At 38.1% G+C, this 21,613-nt stretch overlaps 1 protein-coding gene across 1 annotated transcript in view; it reads right to left on the bottom strand.

Annotated features, from left to right (window-relative positions):
• Positions 1-1,582: 1,582 nt before the first annotated feature.
• LOC125887905 (CD276 antigen homolog) overlaps positions 1,583-21,613 on the bottom strand; it is a 67,233-nt gene continuing 47,202 nt past the window's right edge. The window contains exons 2-3 of the mRNA XM_049575016.1: positions 19,583-19,921; positions 1,583-1,866 (exon numbers count right to left, since the gene is read on the bottom strand). Of these exons, the coding sequence (XP_049430973.1) occupies positions 1,583-1,866; positions 19,583-19,921 (623 nt within the window). The remainder of the gene's footprint in view (positions 1,867-19,582; positions 19,922-21,613) is intronic.

The raw sequence follows: 21,613 nt of genomic DNA, 5'->3' as shown, positions 1-21,613 counted from the left end.
TAGGAGTTAGCTGACGTTTTTTCTAGCTAGGAAACGTTACAGGTGGTCAGTACCACTGTCCTCTGTTTGAATTGGAATGAGAGAAGCTAGCTGTTGTGTCATGCGCACGTGTTAATATTAAAGCCAAGGTGCTACTGACTAGCTAACTGACTGGATACCCATTAACATTATAACTCCTATTGTGTGTATTTATTATTATTATTTTGTAGATTTCAAGCACTTTTCTTTTTTTGAAGTGTATTTTTATTCATATATTTGTATTATATAATACAGACAAGAAGGAAAAAGGCAGAGACAAACTCTGAAAAAGTCAATTACTGTTAATGTGTTAATGTTACATGTTATGCATTGTATTTCAAATAAAAGTCCAAAAAATAAGCCCAAGGTCCATTTTTGGTATTTTTGGTGCTCACTATAGGGGGCTGGTTTACTCCAGAAACATACAAACTGTTTATGTGTATGTTGAGGAGCTGCTGTATCAATGAGTATCGATGAGTTGTCTTCCCCCAGAAATTAAGGTTACGATATGTTTCTTTTATGATTCCAATCCATTCCTCTTTTGCTGTAGCTCAGCGTTTAAATAAACTTTATCAGATTTGATGGTTTAGTCACAGACTTTCCCCAAAAGTGTTGTGCTTTTCTTTCACATGTGTGGGAATGAAATTGAGTTAAAATGTACAAAACAGTGAAATTTATCTTGCCTGGCCGGGCAGCTCTCTGGGTGCTCAGCACCCCTAAACCTCAGATCCTAGAATCGCCCCTGTTCTAAGTTCATATCTTAAATAATCTAAATTTAAAAGATAACAATTTTATTTCGTTTTCTTCACAGAAATGAAAGAAATTGAATGAAAGGAATTTTTACTTTCTTTATTTCTTTAAAAAAAAGCCCAGTATCCACTGTGTGATTTTGGGCTGTCTCAGACGAAAGATGACCATTGTGAAAGAAACGTGGCGATATCTTTAGTCGTGGCTCTAAAACGATGGTCCTATGTCACACAGTCAGAGAGGTTCAAGGATGGTTGATGTCAAAGTCTTGTGATCAAAGACAGCCTGGGATAAAATTCTAACAGTGTCATAAATTTGGGATGACCATCTCACTGTGTGACTGCTGTTACCACCTACGTCTACTAACCAACCAATAGAAACTCAGCATGAAATGACGCACTGATCAGCGCTAAACCCAAACAGACAGACAGCAGCTCGCCATGGAGGCAAAGTTCAGTTTTGTGTGCATTTAATCTGTGAATCTGACTGTTGGAGTGTTTTTACAATGTTTCTTCAGCACTAAAATACTGACAACACAGATGTTTGCTACAGGTGAGAATGTTCACACTGACTGTGTTTATGTAACAGTTCATCATGATCTCTATATGTACTTTAAACTCCAGTTCTTTCTGTCATTTCCCACCAGACTCTTAATTTTCCTCTGATCTCTGCAGATTAATGAAGTGGCGTCTCAGAATCTGAAATCTTCTGAAATTTGCAACACTCTGAGCAGATTCACTTTGTATTCAGTCTGTGCGCACATTAAAATTTTGAAGACTAATAACACATGAATAATAATTATTTAAAGATTAAAATGTCACTGACCAGTCATACGCAGGAAGGTCTCAGTATAAATCTGATGGCTGATTGTCTTCTGTGTGGCCACACAGCGATAGCGGTCAGTCTTGGTCACAGTTGTGTTGAGAGTGACGTAGAAACGTCCGTCTCTCTCTGTGACCTGTGGCTCCTCAGCAGGAAGTTTGTTTCCAGCACTGTCCCTCCACTCTACTTCAGGTTGTGGATTACCATTAGCTTCACACTGCAGCAGCGCCCTGTTGTCTGTTTGATCAAGTGTTCTAATGTTTGGTTTTGGAGCTGCACCTGTGAACATAGTGAAATGCAAATAAAAGATAATTATAGCATTACAGATGTAATATGTAAACATTTTTTCTTCTTTCTGTACTTGTTAATGTGGTTTATATCACAAGAGGAAAAACACAGAGAAACAGAAAAGCACAACAGGGAAGAACATTTCAAAATTTTTTAAGTTTTTAACTTTTATACTCACTGAAAAAGTATTTTTTAGATAGCGCCTGCCTGTCAAACATCACAAACAGGTGACAGGTAAAGAGTGACGTAAATAAAATTAGGACTCACCTGGGATGTTTTCATCTAATCTGTTTTTTAATGTTTTAAAACGCGGAGGTTGCACGCGACCCTGAATTTACATATAAAAATAATAAATATATACACTACATGTTTACATGTTGACGGCAGAAGTCATCACAGACATATTACACCTCATCTGAAACCTTAAATGTTCGTTTTTACAACGGCTGTAAGAATGTGATTACAGGATTTACGACATCAGAACAGTGCCGTCTTACTTTACGGCAGTAAACAGTTAGCAGCTTAGCTGTTATCCTGTCTAGCCACAGTTAAAATGTATTTATAGGTATAAAAACAGACATTTATAGACAAACAGGAGCTCGTTTTAAACAACAAAATCACACCGATTAAATGTACCTCGTTTACGTTCAACCGGAAGTAAAAATAACGTGAATAAAAGTCGATTGTGTCCCTCGTTTAGTTTTAGCGCCGCTCGTCAAACTTCCAAAACAACGTATTTTCAGTCCATTTAAAGTATTGACAAAAGATTTGACCAATCATGTTCAGCCTCTCTGAAATCAGGAAACGCCCCGAAAACACATAAACCAATCAGCATCTTCCTACGATATAAAGGGACGAAACTAACGGCCTTTAACCTTAATCAACCAATCAGAGGAGAGCATCTCTAAATATGCCCCATGTGTATCTTATTGACGGCTGGTTTCATCCAATGGGAAGTCAGCACCGTGAAAACACGGTGAGTTTGGAGACACTTAAATTACCTGCCTGACCATATATGGAAGTTACTGTATGTGGACTTCCTGTGGTAGTGGGACACCCACATAACAGAGAAACTTTATTTATATGTTTATGGAGGCGAGATTCAATGATAATAAATATGTACATCTTTATTTAAATATTAAAAACATCTTTTTATAGTCACATTTTAACACTTAGGGACATTTTTCAGAATCATAAAGAGATTTATTTTCATCATTTGCTAACTTTGAAAAAGTTTTACAGAGCTCTGGAGTCCTCTGCTGGAGATGCTCTGTACTGCACTTTCTAAAATATCTCACACACACTTGTGTCAATCAACCTCAAATTTGGTACACACATTACAGACAAGTTGAGGGACAGATCCTGTGAATTTCAACCTGATGGCTCTTATTAGGACTGATTTACTGTGTTTAAAATATGAAGTTAAAGGGTAAAAAACAAGAGAACTTCTATTATTTTATATTTAATATTTTACATATTGAACTCTGTCAGAGTCTGAAGTGAGATCAACACACCTGATGAAACCTACTGAGTGTTTGTTTTACAGTGATGTAATTTACATGTATCAGCTCCTCATGGTCCTGCTATTATACAGTTTAACATGTGAAGGTATTAAGAGACACAAATGCACATAATCAAAATGACCCTCAAGAGGTTAAGACACCATCTGAAAGGCAAAACAAAACACATGTTCAGACGCAGCTGAAGCCTTTACAATCAGAGAGACAGAAGAGATGATTTCATCCACTATAAACTGCTGAAATTTCATTAAATTCGAAGAAATATTCAAGAAATTTTTCTCACCAACAACAAGCTTAATGTGGAACGTTTGACGTGGCTGAAGACGTGGAAAAACACAGGTGTAGTCTCCACTGTCGGCCATCTTTGTATTTCTGATGATGATGGAGGCGTTGCCGTGTTTCAGTTCTTCTTGAAAATGAAAGACTCGACCTTTGAACTCCTCACTCTGACCTGCTCGCCTGTTGTTGTAATGGATGCCTGCATCATAAAAACTTAACACCTCCTTGTTTTTCCATCTTCTGAGCAGGCTTTCTTCCAGTCAAACAGTTTTGACTCAATGTTCTCCCTTGGTGCTGAGGAACCAGGGTAAAGAACATCTCTGGATCTTGTTCCACTGTGACGACTGCTGGACCTGGAAGATAAACATGTATTAATCAGTGTGTTTACATGCAGAGTGACGTGCACAGATAATTTGTGGGGCAGATGCTCAAGTGTAAAAAGAGCACCCCTTCCTACTAATAATCTTTGTGTGCTCCTAAAGCTGCCCTGCAGGGAGGTTTCTGTGTGTCTGCAGGAACCAGAAGGCTCTTGAGCCTCAGTACATACAGTACATTAGTGCACAGTCACTTTGTCCTCAGAGAATCTTTTGCACTGCCCTGCAGATATTTGCACATTTTTACATTTCTTTGTGATGTAGGAAACAAGAGAGAGTGATGAAGGAAACAAGAGAGAGTGGTGAAGGGTGATGAGAGTGATGATACATGGAGAGAAATAGACTTTAGGAAACAAGAGAGAGTAAATGAAGGAAACGTTGAGTGATAATATAAACAAGAGACAGTGATCGTTAAAACAAGAGAGAGAATGAAGGAAACAAGAGAGAATGATGAACGCTACAAAGTGATCGTGACAAGAGAGTAGTGACTTACGAAGGAAACGAGAAGCCTGCCTGGAACGCACCAAGAGAGTTATGAAGTTTGATGAACAAATAGAGTGATGACACTACATAAGAGGAGGCTGCCATTTACAAACATAGAGACAGTGATGTCATGCAATCAAGAGAGTGATGAAGGAAACAAGAGAGAGTGATGAAGGAAACAAGAGAGTGATGTAGGAAACAAGAGAGAGTGATGAAGGAAACAAGAGAGAGTGATGTAGGAAACAAGAGAGAGTGATGAAGGAAACAAGAGAGAGTGATGTAGGAAACAAGAGAGAGTGATGTAGGAAACAAGAGAGAGTGATGAAGGAAACGAGAGAGTGATGAAGGAAACAAGAAAGAGTGATGAAGGAAACAAGAGAGAGTGATGAAGGAAACAAGAGAGAGTGATGAAGGAAACAAGAGAGAGTGATTAATAATATATCATAATATATTTTCAGAAGGAAATCTGAGAGGGGAAAAACACAGGAGTGCAGTAGAAACAAGAGAGAGTGATGAAGGCTATAGAGTGATGTAGGAACATAAGAGACAGTGACTGTAAACTCACAGAGAGAAGGTAAGGAATATGTGGTGATTTGCACCTGAAAAGAGAGATGAAAATACAAGAGAGATTTGAAAATGTTGAAATCTAGAGAGAGTGATGTAGGAAACAAGAAAGAGTGATGAAGGAAACAAGAGAGAGTGATGAAGGAAACAAGAGAGAGTGATGAATGCACATTAGAGAGAGGCTATGAACATATAATCAAGAGTGATGTAGAACAAGAGAGAGTGATCAGGAAACAAGAGAGAGGCAGATGACAGAGATCATGTAGTCACAAGAGAGAGTGATGTAGCTTCACACAATTTTAGGAAATTTAAATAATTAGAGCCTACATTATGTGCAAGGAAACGAGGATTTGGGAAACAAGCTCTAACAGACTGTAGGAAACAAGAGACAGTGATGTAGGAAACAAGAGAGAATGATGAAGGACAGAGAGTAATGATTCTAGAGCTGAGGGTGAACGAGAGTGATGTAATAGAATGTGAAGACAAGAGCTGATGTCCAAGGAAATGAGAGTGATGCATAAACAAGTAAGACAGTCCTGAGTAACAAGAGAGATCCAGCAGGAAACAAGATAGAATGACAGAAGGAAATCTCTGCTAAGAGTGATGCGCTTCGAAACAAGACTGAATGATGAGGAAAAATGGAGAATGATGAAGGAAACGGAGAGTGATGAAGAAACTAAGACAGTGATGACTCAGTTACCATGGTGATTGACTCAGAGTTTGATGTAGGAAACTTTCTGGATGTAGAAACAAGAGAGAATGCTCATTTCAGGTTAACATACTCAGAGTTTTAGGAAACAAGAGATTTCTGGGATAGGCTGAGCCTCTGGCTGTCAGAAACAAACAAAGGATGTAGAGCGTTATCTCGTGCTGCATTCAGCAGTCGACTGAAACAAGATTGAATACGATGAACGAGAGAGTGATTGGAACAAGAGAAAGTGATGTAGGAATTCATTGCTGCCAACTGGAGGTGGCAGCAGGGTGAAGAGCTTTCTTTTAGAGAGTGGCTGCCACCAAGCACCAGTAGATCCGCCCATGCTGGAGAGTACCTGTCTAGAAACAAGAGTGAAAGTAGATGTCAGACAAGAGAGTTTGGAAGGAAACAAGAAAGAGTGATGAAGGAAACAAGAGAGGGTGATGTAGGAAACAAGAGAGAGTGATGAAGGAAACGAGAGAGACTTTAAAATGTTAATATCAAGTTTGAGCACAGAAACATCCAAAACAGTCACAAACACAGTTTGACATTTTTCATGTTTATTCAAACATTTGAAAGGAAAATGAGAAGCTCTGATGAAATTACATGATGATGCAGAGCATCATCAAGAGAGAGTGATGAAGGAAACAAGAGAGAGTGATGAAGGAAACGAGAGAGTACCTGAATAAAGTGGACACAAGTGTATAGTTCTAGTGTCATAGTGATGTAGCTGACAGACTCTGGCTTATTATCTTAACCAATAAAAGAAGCAGTATTATTATTTCCTGCTCAATCAAAGCTCAGTCAGACTCTCAGTGACCCTCAGGCAGCGGACACACACACACACACACACACACACACACACACACACACACACACAGATTTTATATTTCATCACAAATATCAGAGATGTTTCTGTAAATATCGATCAGCTTTGACTGGAAGAAGCTTTGCTGGGAAACAGAGGCGCATTTCTCTCTGCAGGATGGACGACGCCCTAAATCACTCCAGCTCTCCTCACTCCGACTCATTCACAGAAGGTGCTGCACCAGCTGACATCACCAAATATTGATGTGTCATCATTATTAGGATAGAAATATATATATGTGACATCTTACTCTTCCTCATGTTGATTTTAAAATGGTTCTAAATGCGGATTTTGCACGTATTATCGTTCTCCAACCAACGCTGATAAAATTGCCACTATTATGTTTACACACTTCACATATTCACACACTTTTCATCCACTCACATACAAAACACTTGAGTCAAATGTTCTCACCATTTCAGCTGACGTCATGTCACACGACAGAAGAAGCTTCATAAGCACATTAAACATCACTTTATCACTGGAACGGCACTAATGGACATTTAACGGCTTCTGCGACACTGACACACTTTGGATTTCGTTCGCCTTCATAAGAGCGTCAGCTTGACAAATCAGGACCTAAACTGTATCTCAGAATATATGGAAAAGGATCAGGCTGGAGTCTGACATGGAGGCTAAGAAATGTACTGCTGTGGACAAGATCAGCAATAAAATGTATTTTAGCCACCTGAAAAAAAAGTCCCACTTTAAAAATGTTAATATCAAAGTTTGAGCACAGAAACATCCAAAACAGTCACAACACACAGTTTGACATTTTTCATGTTTTATTCAAACGTTTGAACAGAAATGATGAAGCTCTGCCTGAAATTACATGATACCTGCAAGAGCATCATCAGAGAACAACAGAAACATACATGAGCTTCTAATATGACAGTCAACAACAGCATACCTAATAAAGTGGACACTGAGTGTATAGTTCAGTGTGTAACTGTAGCTGACAGACTCTGGCTTAGCACCTTAACCAATAAAAAGAAGCAGTACATGTTTGTCCCAATGATCAATATCAAAATAAACAATAAGTCCCATTATATTTCACTTTAGCTGCAAAATATTCACATTTCTTTGACAGCGTGACAGCAGGCTTTAGTTCAGTCAAGTCTCATGTTTCTGTTAATGCCCATGTGGAGCTCAGTTAGGACCTTTAACAACTACAAGCAGCAGGATCATATTTGGTAAATGGACTACATTTATATAGCACTTTATATCTTCCTCATTCATCCATTCACTCACTCACTCACTCACTCACTCATTCACACACTGGTGTCAGCCAGCTACCATGCAAGCTGCTGTCTGACCATCAGGAGCAATTTGGGCTTCAGTGTTTTGCTCAAGGACACTTGAACATGTGGACAGGAGGAGCCGGGGATCAAACCACCGACCCTGTGATTAACTGACCACCTGCTAGCAGGTATTTCAACACTTTGTCTGGGAATTAAAACGTAACAGTGGAGGAGCCATCTTGTTTCCTTCAGCTGAGGATCATCAGTCAGATCTTGTTGTTTTTAACAACCACAGATGGTGAATAAGTATGAAATGGTTTAATCTCATTTCATCTGGATGATCACAGTTCTCTTTATTTAGGAATCAGTCAGAAGTCACTTGTCTTCAATTTTTTTAAACATGGTGCTGTTTGGATTTCAACTAATTAAAGGAGAACACAAACAAACTTTCATTCTTCATTAGCTGCCTGTCACTTTGATAATTTAAGATTCTGCTGATGATGTTTTTGTCACTTCATGTTCAAACTACAAGTTACCTGATTATCACCTGATTACAGAGGGTGACTGTGATGTTTTTGTCCTTATGGACCAGACACACCAAATGTCAAGATTGCACATCGTCAAGATTACAACCAACAGCCAACCAGCAGAAACATTCTGAGCCTGTATGAGAGGAAATAATTCCCCATAGCAGTAGACAACAGTAGTCCGTAAACTTAATTTAAAAAGGGAAACTGGAAGACAGACAGGTTGGATACAAGACGCTAGTTAGCCGGTTAGCTCATTAATAACACAGAACAAGAAACAAATGATATTTACCGTGCCCCCGGGAGCAAAAACACAAACCATCAGGAAATGTTTCTGCTGAGGAGCTCAACGGCTAACGAAAAATAATCTGACTTTACGTAACAAGTTTGTTTTGATCTCACTTCCTCTTGACTTTAGCTGTTTGTTTACTTTCCTCACTTCCATTTCTCTTCTTGTGCGCTGAGCTGAACTGACAATAAGAGCCGTTTTAACATGCTGAATCTGACGACGGCCAACGGTGCGGGACATACTGCAAAGACTAGGGCGACAGATTCTCACTAACAGCCTGACATTGACTAACGGCCGACCGTCAGCTTGGTGTGTCAGGGTCTTTACACTTCAGCAGACAAGACTCAACCCTCTTTAAAGAGGTTGGTCCCTTTCTAACTTGGATCATTGAACATTGCTTTTATTGTTTCATTATCCTACTTTGCCAACACATAATTATTTATTATTATTAATCAAATTATTCATCACATTTCATGTGAATAGTCCAACTCTGTTGATCTTCATCAGTAATCAAATATATGTTGTATTGTGCTCCTTCTTTTATTGCACCACTAGTACACAGAGAATTATGGGTTGTTTTTGGCTGCAATGTATGAAGTGTTTCTGTGATGCAGGCTTTAATTCGAACTCAATAAGACAGTACCATCTACACATCATTTATAGAACTAAAGACTTTGGATGAAAAATAGTTGGGGTTTTTTTTGGTAAAATTTCTTGATCATGGCCGTTAAGATCATTAATAAATGAAACTAATAAATGAAACAATCTCAACAACTCCCATCACACATGATATTAGAAAACCCTCAATTACATTCAGTAGTGACATTTTGATATATTAGTTTGATTGATTACTGATTAATAATAATGACTGATGTCTAGTTAAAGTTTGATGTATGAGGAAAAAAATGTAAAAAAAAAAAAAAAAATGATGGTTAAAGTTTAATTGCTAAAGTATGCTAGTTAAGTATTGTTAAGATGAGGCAAATTAAACATTCTGCGCTCTGTTTGTACAGATGTAAGCGTTTTATAATTGGTATAATCGTATGTAATATACAGGCATTTTGTGTTGGAAGCAGAAAGTAAGTGGTTATTAGACTGCAGTTATATATTAAGTACCGTAAAACTCAGAATATAAGTCACACTGGCATATAAGTCACAGTCTATTTTTTAAGGTCTCAAACAGGGAAAACAAGGTTTTATATTACTATTTGTTAATAAAAACGTTATACAAGTTATTCCTACACTGTTTCCCTTTATTTTTAATTTGAAACACATTCAAAACACAATAACCTCTTAAGCAGCTTTGGTTACTTTTCAGATTGCAATTTTCCAATTTTCCAATTTTCCAAACAACCTAAAATTACGGTATAACAACATCTGAGCCATAAAAATGAGTTTAAATTAACGTTAAACTTCTTTTTTCTTTTTTAAGAAGACAGCATTACAGTACCTTATTACAGTGTGGGCTGTAACTATACATGCTTACTCAAATCCCAAAATCGAATGAGTTTAAATTACTATATAGCGCCATTTTGTGGGTCAAATTACCTATGTCAGCATTTACCTTGGTCTACAGGTCGCACCGGTCTATAACCCGCATCCAACTTTTTAGATGAAAAAAAAGGGAAAAAAAGTGCAACTTATACACCAAGTTTTACGGTAAATATAACTCTTTTATCTAAAGCACTTAATAATTGTCTTTACAGCTTTACAGTTATAATTCAGATTTGGTAAGAATCTGTTAAATGCTGCCCCGACCTCCAAAACTTTACTTTTTGTCTTTCTCACATCCATCACCACAACTGCAACCACACACAATACCTGATTCAAACTTTTAACCTGTCACCAGGTCGCAACTCAAACTGGCCATTAAGAGGCTGAGGACAGAAGACAAAATGTCATCACTCTTTTGGTTTAAAACTCCTCACTAAAAAAGAAGTAAAACACACACATCCCTCTGCAGAAGACTTTAAAGTTGATCTTGATTGTTTCATGATGAACCTGCAGGAAGGAAAACAAAATGACATTAATGAAAATCCTTTCCGTCTTTGAACTGATCAGGCTGCACAATCTATACTGACACCCTGCTGCATTTGCACTGGATAAACAAAGCCAAACATTATCTCCTGGATAAGATGTCAAGTTTCTGCCTAACAACATGATGGTTGATATACGACCCCAAATCACAGAGATACTGATTTGCACTGGAGTAATATTACCTCTGTGTTTGGTTATTGGTGGTTGAAGTTTTACTTTACAAATTACAGACATAGCAGATTCACATGGGATTAAAAATCACTGACAACAACACGAATAGGGTTTATGATTCTCTTTTACAGGTTTTATCTGGATGGCACACTCAGACGTTTTTGTATTGTGAAATAAAGTTTTCTGTGTTTCAAACAAAAATTCGCAAACATGACTTTCAGTTCCTGAGTTCAGTTCCTCAGTTTCCAAAGTTCCAAAGATTTTGGTGGAACAGATTCTCTTTCAGTCAGGAACTGACCCCTGACCTGAGACTGAACTGTTCGGTTTGTTCCTGTTTTTTTACAGCTGAAGAACAACTTTGACCCATCATGTCTCAAACTTAGATGACTATTAATGTTTTAATTCATCCTGTATGGACGATAATGACTCCTTTACTTTCTTCAACAAGACATCCAAGCTCTTGACCACTTCCTCTAAAAGGCCTCATATGTCACTGGTTTCTTTCCACTGTCTCTGCATCAGATTGTGATTCAAGACTCTTGGCATCACATTTGTTGTTGAGGAATGTACAGAAAAAGATTTTTGTGGCCTCAGCTATCACCAGTGTGGAGGCATCAAGCAGACATGGACATATTCTGCTGTACTTGGTCAGCGGATCAGTTTTAAATACTGCAGTGAGGAAGATGACAAACAGAAGCAGCCTGAGAGCTGTCAGAGGAAGAGTTGCAGCTGACAGGCTCTTACACCTCATCAAGCTTCACTTTGCTGGCGATGTGACACAGCGGACACACACTTGTGTTGTTCCATGGCATGGCTCAATGCAACAAACCCCCTCACCATGGTGAAAAACCAACAGAGAGCTACTGTCGCCCTTCATCACCAGTATGAGTTTTTTAAAATAGATTTTTAAGTCTCTCTATTTGAGAGATCAGTGAAAACATCTATTTAGACGTGTTTCCACTTTGATGTGCATTGACAGAGAGCCGTTAAGAATCATGACACAAGATAGTCACAGTACCTGCTGTGTAACTGTCTGCACATTATAGATACACTGATAACAGCATTATTTAAACTTACCTTTATTACAGCAATTTCCAGACTGAGTTAAACGAACTCCTACAAAAACAAACATTTTGTGAGAACTCCGACAGCAGCTCCGATCATCACTTTCCTGAATGTCTGATCTGAAACACAGAACAAGAGGGTTAACATTATTACTACTCAGGAAGTCTTTAACTCTGCTGCTGAACCCTGTGCTTCACGTGGGAAGTTTGTTTGTCAAATATGTCTGTTGAATATGTTAAAATCCTACACTTTCAGAGGTATTTGTTTAGTTAAGAACATGTCCCACCTCAGTGATATAAGTCAAAATGAAGCTCAAAAGCCTTCAGGTTGTACTTTATTTTGACACACTGGTGGCTTCTCTGATCAACATTTCACACTGATGAACACACATTTCCTAAAATAACTGTGAGCTCACAGAAATCAAACAAAATGACTTGTTATTTTACAAGAACATGAAGGAAGGAGGAACAAACTCAATCTGTGTAAAATCCATCCATCCATATTTGTAACCATTTATCCTCTTGAGGATCATGTGGGGGCTGGAGCCTATCCCAGCTGACACTGGGTGAGAGGCTGGGTTCACCCTGGACAGGTCACCAGACTATCACAGGGCTGACACATAGAGACAAACAACCACTCACACTCACATTCACACCTACGGACAATTTAGAGTCACCAATTATTTATGTCTTTGGACTGTGGGAGGAAGCTGGAGCACCTGGAGGAAACCCACGCTGACACATGAAGAACATGCAAACTCCACACAGAAGGGCTAAACCACCCTGGATTCAAACCAGGAACCATCACGTTGTGAGGCAACAATGCTAACCACTGCACCGCAGTGCAGAAAAATGTGTTCCTGTTATGGTTGAGAAGCAGGTAATCAAAGGAAACCAAAAAGCAAGTCTTAATTTTTTTTTCCCTGGATTTCTGCGTCTCTTCATTGTGCACAAATTCAGAAAGTCATAATGTGTGAAGACGTGCAGGTTCAGTTTGTTTTGCAGATTATCCACTTTATGATGGAACATGTACGAGACTACAGAATTAAATTTAGCATACAGATGCTTAACAGTGCTGGTACGCTGTGTGTGGTGCTGAACACAAGGAAACAGGTTTTTTGCTTTAACTGAGAAAACACTGTTTCATGTCACAACGCCGAACAAGAATCAGTCAACTCGACCTCAGTGGAGAGGGCGAATTCAAAGGTCTGGAGCCAGGCAAGCACAGTACGTATTTAAAGCATAGTATATCTTTGAAGGTCAAAGATTTGCACTGGCTATAGCCCCTTTCCACAGGTAAGTTAAAACTAGGTTTGTTATTTTAATAAATATCTGTTCACTTTGCTCTAAGTACTGAACAAATCTGTCTAAATGTTTTCATCTTATCATCATCTTATGTGTCACTGAAGAGTTGAAAATATGCTGAAAAGAAAAGACAGCATATTGTAGTGGTGACAATACCAGTCAAGTCAATATTTATATAGCCCAAAATCACAAATTTCCCCCAAGTGGTTTTGGGGTTCAAGGTGGAAAAGGAGAATCTCTCCAACACAAGTGTTCATGAGCTCAGACTCAGAGTTTACAGCCAGGCAGCAGCTTTGTGAGGCTGTAACACAGGCAGGTCACACTGGTCTCACACTTTAGATAAGAGACAGACTGTACACAAGATGATGTGTGTCTTTTATCTCGTCTTATTTTCTGTATATACCCATGAAATTATGATACAAGTCAAAACTATCATTGATGTAAACATGCAGATGTTATGGTCTTTGTATGAGGGTGACGTGATGCTTGAGTTGACATACCTGAGCTGTGTGCTCCAGACCCACTGTTACCCCTCTCCACTGATGAAAATGAAAACAGACATTAGTCACTGACACATGAGAACATATTCTTGCATAACTTACATTCAATTGACGCAATTGTAATAACTAAAGTAAAACTCAACTACATACATACAATTTGCTTTGGTGTTTTGTTGCATTGTGCAGTGTGTGTTTACTGTACTGAGACAAACAGCCTGTTTACACTCAGTATTTCTGCTGCATCCAGCTGTTGGGAAGCTGCTGCATGGCTGGTAGAAATACACTCACACTGGGCTGCCTTCTGCAAATCACATTAAACAGCACCTATGATTTGGTGAACTGTGCAGTGCAGCATTTACATTTTCTTTCAATTTCTTCAGTGAAATTTTCTGAAAAACTGAGCAAAGCAGTAAAGTGATTCTGAGGTTCCCAAACCAAACACACTCCTCTCTCTGACTGTGTACTGAGATCCTCCTCATGAGGACCCTTCTCATGAGGAGGATCTCAGTCAGTGGCGACACCCACTGAAAATGTGTTTGACTTCCTGCCAAGGACACAGTCACACAGCTCTCACTCAGGTCACATGAGGACGGGTGAATGTAAGCCTTCACCAAGTCCACAAAGCACATCTAAACTGGGAGGGCAAACTCCCACGACTCCTCCAGTAACCCTGCAAGGGTGAGGAGCTGGTCCACTGTTCCACGGCCAGGACGCAATCTGCCTTGCTCCTCCTGGATCTGAGGTTCAACCATCCAGCAGTCTGGAATAAACATTCTAGAGAAGCTGAGCAGTGTGACCCCCGATAACTGGAGCACAAGTAGAGTTTTGATGAATAGTAATGTGGACATAATGACTAAGTGGATGGAAGGCAAATAATAGAACAGCTAGAAAAGTCTGTCAGTTCAGAAAATGACATCACTTTACTGTAATGCAGCCTTTAAAACCAGGAGAAGAAAACAGTTATGATATTAAGATATTCAAAATCTAACATATCTAATTTAAAATGTTCAATTCATCCTTCATCCTAAAATCTATTCACAAGATTTCCCCTCAGCTTCTGTTGGTTTAATCAGAATTACTAAAATTATAACATGATGCTTTAAATGCTTTAAATTGGCAGCTACAACTTAAATGAGAGCTAAACCATGTAAAGCATGTTTTCATGATTCACTGACTCAAGGTGTGTGTATATTCATACCTTTGTTTTTAACTGTAGGTGTGTGTGTGACTGAGTGTGACAGAAAACACTCTGAAGACCTTTAAACAATATTGTTTTAAATGTTTTCAAATGTATGTTGTATCAGAACAAACTGTTATATAATTATTCACAAATAAGTGTGTTTACTGTGCAGAGTAAAAGAGTTATTGTTTGTTTGGTTGTTGCTTCATTCACTGTTGTTTTTATCTGCATTTTTACTTTGAGTCAAAACCTGATGCTGCATTTTAGTTTAGTTCTGCTTTGAATCAACCAGCTCTCTGCTGCACTGAATGAAGACAGTGTTAGGAAACTACATGTGAGTTATTTGGGAGCCTCGCTGCAGTGCACTGTGTACTAATTACAGGTTTACATTATCTATTAAAAACTTTATTTGCCTCCATGTTATCAAATTATTACCAGGAACTATCACTGTGTGTATTTACAGTTAAAGTTTGGTTTTTAACTAGTTTTTAGTTTGAGTTCAGTTTCTAGTCAAGAAATAAAAGAATAAAATCATCAATAACTAAAATCATATCTACGTCTTTGAGTGAGCGTCTGTTGTTTGTTCTGTGATTCATGTGTGAGACTGAAACACTGCAGTTTGGAGCAATGATTAATGAAGCGCTCTCTCTCACTCTTATGTAATCTGATTACATCTAATACACATTACAGAGCCTCAGTATATTTTACTGTTACATTCATTTGTCACATCCTTTTTATCTTCTCACTGGTGGAACAAAACGTCACTGATTTCAGTCACTAAATGAATGTGTGATGTTTTCATGTTGATCATCAGGATCAGGTTGTGACAGCTGTTTATTAATCTGTTACTGGGTTTGTCTCAAGTATTTACTATATTATATGTAACATCTAGTTAGTTTCAGACCAGCGATTTACTAAACCAGGCTGCAACGTTCAATCTTAAGTCACGTCTGAGCTCTTGGTCATGTGTTAAGTGGTTGCCAGGCAACATCAGCATCAGTGTCCAATCAGAAAGCTATAAACAATACAAACATGTCAATTATTTCAGCATCAGCAGCTGCATCATAACTTACAAGAAATATGTTTTAAGCTTTAAACAAACACATAAACACTTTGTCAAAGTACAGAATGTTATACTGTGTCTTTCTAGATGAATGTATTCAGGAATGTTTAGTTTAGGAATAATATGTAATCATGTAGTTTAGAGTTAAATCTGCTGCCTGACAGACAAAACTGGGCCGTTAAGTGTAACATTATTGTTGCAATGACTTTTAGCAAGAAATTATTATTCTGTAAAATGTGATTTAACTGCACTTAAAGTGATTCACATCCATTTCTTTAACATGTATATTGAGTGAGAGTTAAACTGTGTGCTGATGTTTGTTGATTCATGTTTTCATCATCACAGTTTGACAAGTGGAGCTTGAACACTAGAAGTCATTTGACACCAGTGTCATGTCAGATCATTCTCTATTAGCTCTTCTACTCACTCTGAGCAGCTCACATATTGTGTTTTCTGTAGACAACAATCAGCTCCTCCACAGTTACATGGACTAGTTAGTATGTGCTCATATTTCTAACAACAACAATCAGAAAGCTTTTCATTGCCAAAGTATTATGGGAATTAGAGCAGACAACAGTACAGGCCTTGTTTAGTTCATGTTGTGCTCTCAACTGTAAAGTAGAAACAGACTGTAGAGAAAAGGAGGTGAGAATCAGAGCTGACCTTCAGTCTGTGCATGACACTGAAGAAGGCAAGGAAACAACATCTGGGGACTAAATTTGCTCTTTAACATTCAGTACCAGATACGATGCCCCAGTATTTAATCTCATCAGCCTCTGAATCAAAGAACAGGTTTGTAAATATTAAATGTGATTTTCAGGAAAAGTGTTACTTCAGAAGCCAGAGCTCAATGTGTGTTTCAGTGCTAAAGGTGTCATGTTACACTCCACTTCTCAGTGACCACAGTAACAATCACAGTGTGACTGTGTATCAGCCACAGCACATGTAGCTGGTGTGTATAATTATAGTCATATTACACACAAATAAAATAAGTTATGATGTTCATGCTCCTAAAAGGTGAATTCACACTCAACACAAAGTTCAGTTTTGTCTCCATTTCATCTGTGAATCTGACTGTTGACATAAACACTTTGTGTTTATTCAGCACACTGACTGTGTGTGCACATGTCTGGAGTTTGTGTTGATGATCTCTAAATGTTCTACAAACAAAGCAGATTAATGAAGTCAAGTCTCAGAGTCTGAAATCTTCCTTCAGACTGGTCTTTGTTCTAATTTGCAACACTTTGAGTTGATTCACGTTGTGTTCAGTCTGTATGCACATTAAAAATCATGAAAACCAATAACACATGAATAATAATTATTTAAAGATTAATATGTCACTGACCATTTAAACGCACAAAGGTCTCAGTATAAATCTGATGGCTGATATTCTTCTGTGTGGCCACACAGCGATAGCGATCAGTCTTGGTCACAGTTGTGTTGAGAGTGATGAAGAAACGTCCGTCTATCTCTGTGACCTGTGGCTCCTCAGCAGGAAGTGTTTTTCCAGCACTGTCCCTCCACTCTACTTCAGGTTGTGGATTACCATTAGCTTCACACTGCAGCAGCGCCCAGTTGTCTGTTTCATCAAGTGTTATAATGACCGGCTTTGGAGCTGCACCTGTGAACATAATGACATATAACTAAAAAATAATTACAGCATCACAAATGTAATATGTGGACATTTTTTTTTATCCTTTCCCTGCTTGTAAATGTGGTTTATAACACCAGAGGAAAACAAAGAGGAACAGAGATAAGTTGAAAAACACATCAGGACGAAACATTTCAAACATTTTTAAAAAATTTTTAACTTTTAATACTCACTGATTTTATGTGTTTTTAAAATGATATCAGACCTGTGGAGTCAAACATCACATACATGTGACAGGTAGAGAGTGACGTCAACAAAATCAGGACTCACCTGGGATGTTTTCATCTGATCTGTCTTTTAATGTTATAAAACGCGGAGGTTGCACGCGACCCTAGATTTATATGTAAAAATAATAAATATACACACTACATATTTACATGTTGACGGCAGAAGTCATCACAGACATATTACACCTCATCTGAAACCTTAAATGTTCGTTTTTACAACGGATTTAAGAATCTGATTACAGGGTTTACGACATCATAACAGTGGCGTCTTACTTTACGGCAGTAAACAGTTAGCAGCTTAGCTGTTATCCTGTCTAGCCGCAGTTAAAATGTATTTATAGGTATAAAAACAGACATTTATAGACAAACAGGAGCTCGTTTTAAACAACAAAATCACACCGATTCAATTTACCTCGTTTACGTTCAACCGGAAGTAAAAATAACGTGAATAAAAGTCGATTGTGTCCCTCGTTTAGTTTTAGCGCCGCTCGTCAAACTTCCAAAACAACGTATTTTCAGTCCATTTAAAGTATTGACAAAAGATTTGACCAATCATGTTCAGTCTCTATGAAATCAGGAAACGCCCCGAAAACACATAAACCAATCAGCATCTTTCTGCGACATAAAGGGACGGAACTAACGGACTTCTAACTCTATCAACCAATCAGAGGAGAGCATCTCTAAGTATGCCTCACGTGTATTTTATTGACAGCTGGTTTCATCCAATGGGAAGTCAGCACCGTGAAAACACGGTGAGTTTGGAGCCACTTAAATTACCTGCCTGACCATATATGGAAGTTACTGTATGTGGACTTCCTGTGGTAGTGGGACACCCACATAACAGAGAAACTTTATTTATATGTTTATGGAGGCGAGATTCAATGATAATAAATATGTACATCTTTATTTAAATATTAAAAACATCTTTTTATAGTCACATTTAACACTTAGGGACATTTTTTCAGAATCATAAAGAGATTTATTTTCATCATTTGCTAACTTTGAAAAAGTTTTACAGAGCTCTGGAGTCCTCTGCTGGAGATGCTCTGTACTGCACTTTCTAAAATATCTCACACACACTTGTGTCAATCAACCTCAAATTTGGTACACACATTACAGACAAGTTGAGGGACAGATCCTGTGAATTTCAACCTGATGGCTCTTATTAGGACTGATTTACTGTGTTTAAAATATGAAGTTAAAGGGTAAAAAACAAGAGAACTTCTATTATTTTATATTTAATATTTTACATATTGAACTCTGTCAGAGTCTGAAGTGAGATCAACACACCTGATGAAACCTACTGAGTGTTTGTTTTACAGTGATGTAATTTACATGTATCAGCTCCTCATGGTTCTGCTATTATACAGTTTAACATGTGAAGGTATTAAGAGACACAAATGCACATAATCAAAATGACCCTCAAGAGGTTAAGACACGATCTAGAAGGCAAAACAAAACACATGTTAGAGTTCTTGTGAGATATTATCAACTTTGCAGACAGCTAAGAAATGTGTTTCCATGTTCATTGAACTGTTTTTAAAAAAAATCTGAAACAGGTTCACAGTCACAGACCAGAGATCAGAGTATGCTTTAAACAAACTCAGTTGTACAACAAGTGCTCACTGAGATTTAATCTTCATATTTAACAGTTTAATGAAAGTACTCACCAACAACAAGCTTAATGTGGAACGTTTGACGTGGCTGAAGACGTGGAAAAACACAGGTGTAGTCTCCACTGTCGGTCATCTTCGTATTTCGGATGATGATGGAGGCGTTGCCGTGTTTCAGTTCTTCTTGAAAATGAAAGACTCGACCTTTGAACTCCTCACTCTGACCTGGGTACCCGTTGTTGTAATGGTCGCCTGCATTATAATAGAACACCTCCTTCTTTTTTCCATCTTTCTGAGCAGCTTTCCTCCAGTCAAACAGATATGACTCAATGTTCTCCTTGGTGCTGAGGGAACAGGGTAAAATAACATCTCTGTCTTCTTCCACTTTGACGACTGCTGGAAGATACAAACATGTATTAATCAGTATGTTTACATCCAGAGTAATCAAGACAGACTTGTGGAAATTTGTTATGACAACAAAACATGAACTTATGATACAACTAGAAACTTTCTTATTCTTTGGCCCTGTCTTACACATACACATCATTTGTACTGCTCTGCAGAATGCATGTTTGCACATTTTTATTTTTTAAAAATATACTAATAATACCCATGTTTCACAGTCGCCTGGAAGCACACCACACTCATTAATAATTAATCACATTTACGAGCACAACATTAAACATCTACTCAGCTCTGCAGTAAAATGCAACATACACATTAATGCAGCAGTGATATTAATTTAAAAACATAAGATTAAAGTAAACTACTGGAACAGTACTGCACAACTGACAATACTTCCTTTGAATGCAGGACTTTTACTTTGGAGTATTACTTTTAGCACTTCTTTCACTGTTGGTATTTTGACATATAATTTGTAGCTTGTCCTGATTTCATGTCATAGTGTTGGTGGAAAATGTGCTTTTATTGTGAAGGATTAGCCCTGGAAGTGATGTTGTTGTTGCTCACAGAAGATGAGACAGAATGAACTGAACAAGAATCACCTATTGTCTGTAACAAGGTCTTCAGTGGGGTGCAACAGTATGAGAGTTTCACAGTATAATAATAATAATAATTATTATTATTATTATTTATTATTATTATTATTATTATTATTATTATCATTATTATTATCATTATTATCATTATTATCATCATCATCATCATCATCATCATCATCATCATCATCATCATTATTATTATTATTATTATCATTATTATTATTATTATCATCATTACAAACGTGCTACTAATGAACCACAGGTCTCAGAAAGAGGAGGCAGCTACAACATCATCGTCCAAACTACTGTGACCAAGACCGAAAAAGATCACTGTGTAGTAACACAGGCTGCAGACCTACTCAGAGTGAGTAGAAGAGCTCATCTGACATCGCTGTAAAACAGGGTGAATAATAATGATGACATGAATCACAAAGTATCATCATTTCCATCACTGAAAACTGCAGTGAGGTCCCAATTTGGGTTTGGGTTAGGCCTGGCTGGTATCACAGTACTGTCATGAGGATGTTTTGTATGTGGTGAATACAAAGTGCCACCAGAGGTCAGTCTCTAGCTGACAAACAGTTGCAGGTCGGGTGTGTGTCTGTGTGTTAAGTGGCACCGCACACAAATACTATCAGATACTCTTTAAGTTACTCTGGTGAAATTAAAAATGGAAAATAGAATAGAAAATAGGTTAGATTGATAATGTCCATGCCTAGTTTGGGGTCCTTAGAACTGCGTCTCTGCTTTTTGCAGATGATCTGATTCAGTTGGCTTCATCAGACCGTGACCTCCAGCATGCACTGTGGCGGTGCAACCATGTGTGAAGCGATCAAGATGAGAGTCAGTATCTCCAAATCTGAGGCCATGGTTTGAGACTGAGTTGTTGCCCCAAGTGAAGGAGTTTGGGGTCATGAGTGTTCACAAGTGATGCAGATGGACCGTTGTGGCAAAGAGACAAACTGAGCTGAAAGGCACAGCTCTCGATTTACCAGTCCATCTATGTTCCAGCGTTCACCCATGGAACACACTCGTCAAGGTTTTTGTCATACGGACGTGGGCGTGGTTACATCTAAAGTAGTTTCTC

The sequence above is a fragment of the Epinephelus fuscoguttatus genome, linkage group LG1 (genome assembly GCF_011397635.1).
Source record: "Epinephelus fuscoguttatus linkage group LG1, E.fuscoguttatus.final_Chr_v1".
NCBI classification, from domain to species: Eukaryota; Metazoa; Chordata; class Actinopteri; order Perciformes; family Serranidae; genus Epinephelus; species Epinephelus fuscoguttatus.
This window is presented reverse-complemented; position numbering and strand designations above follow the sequence as displayed.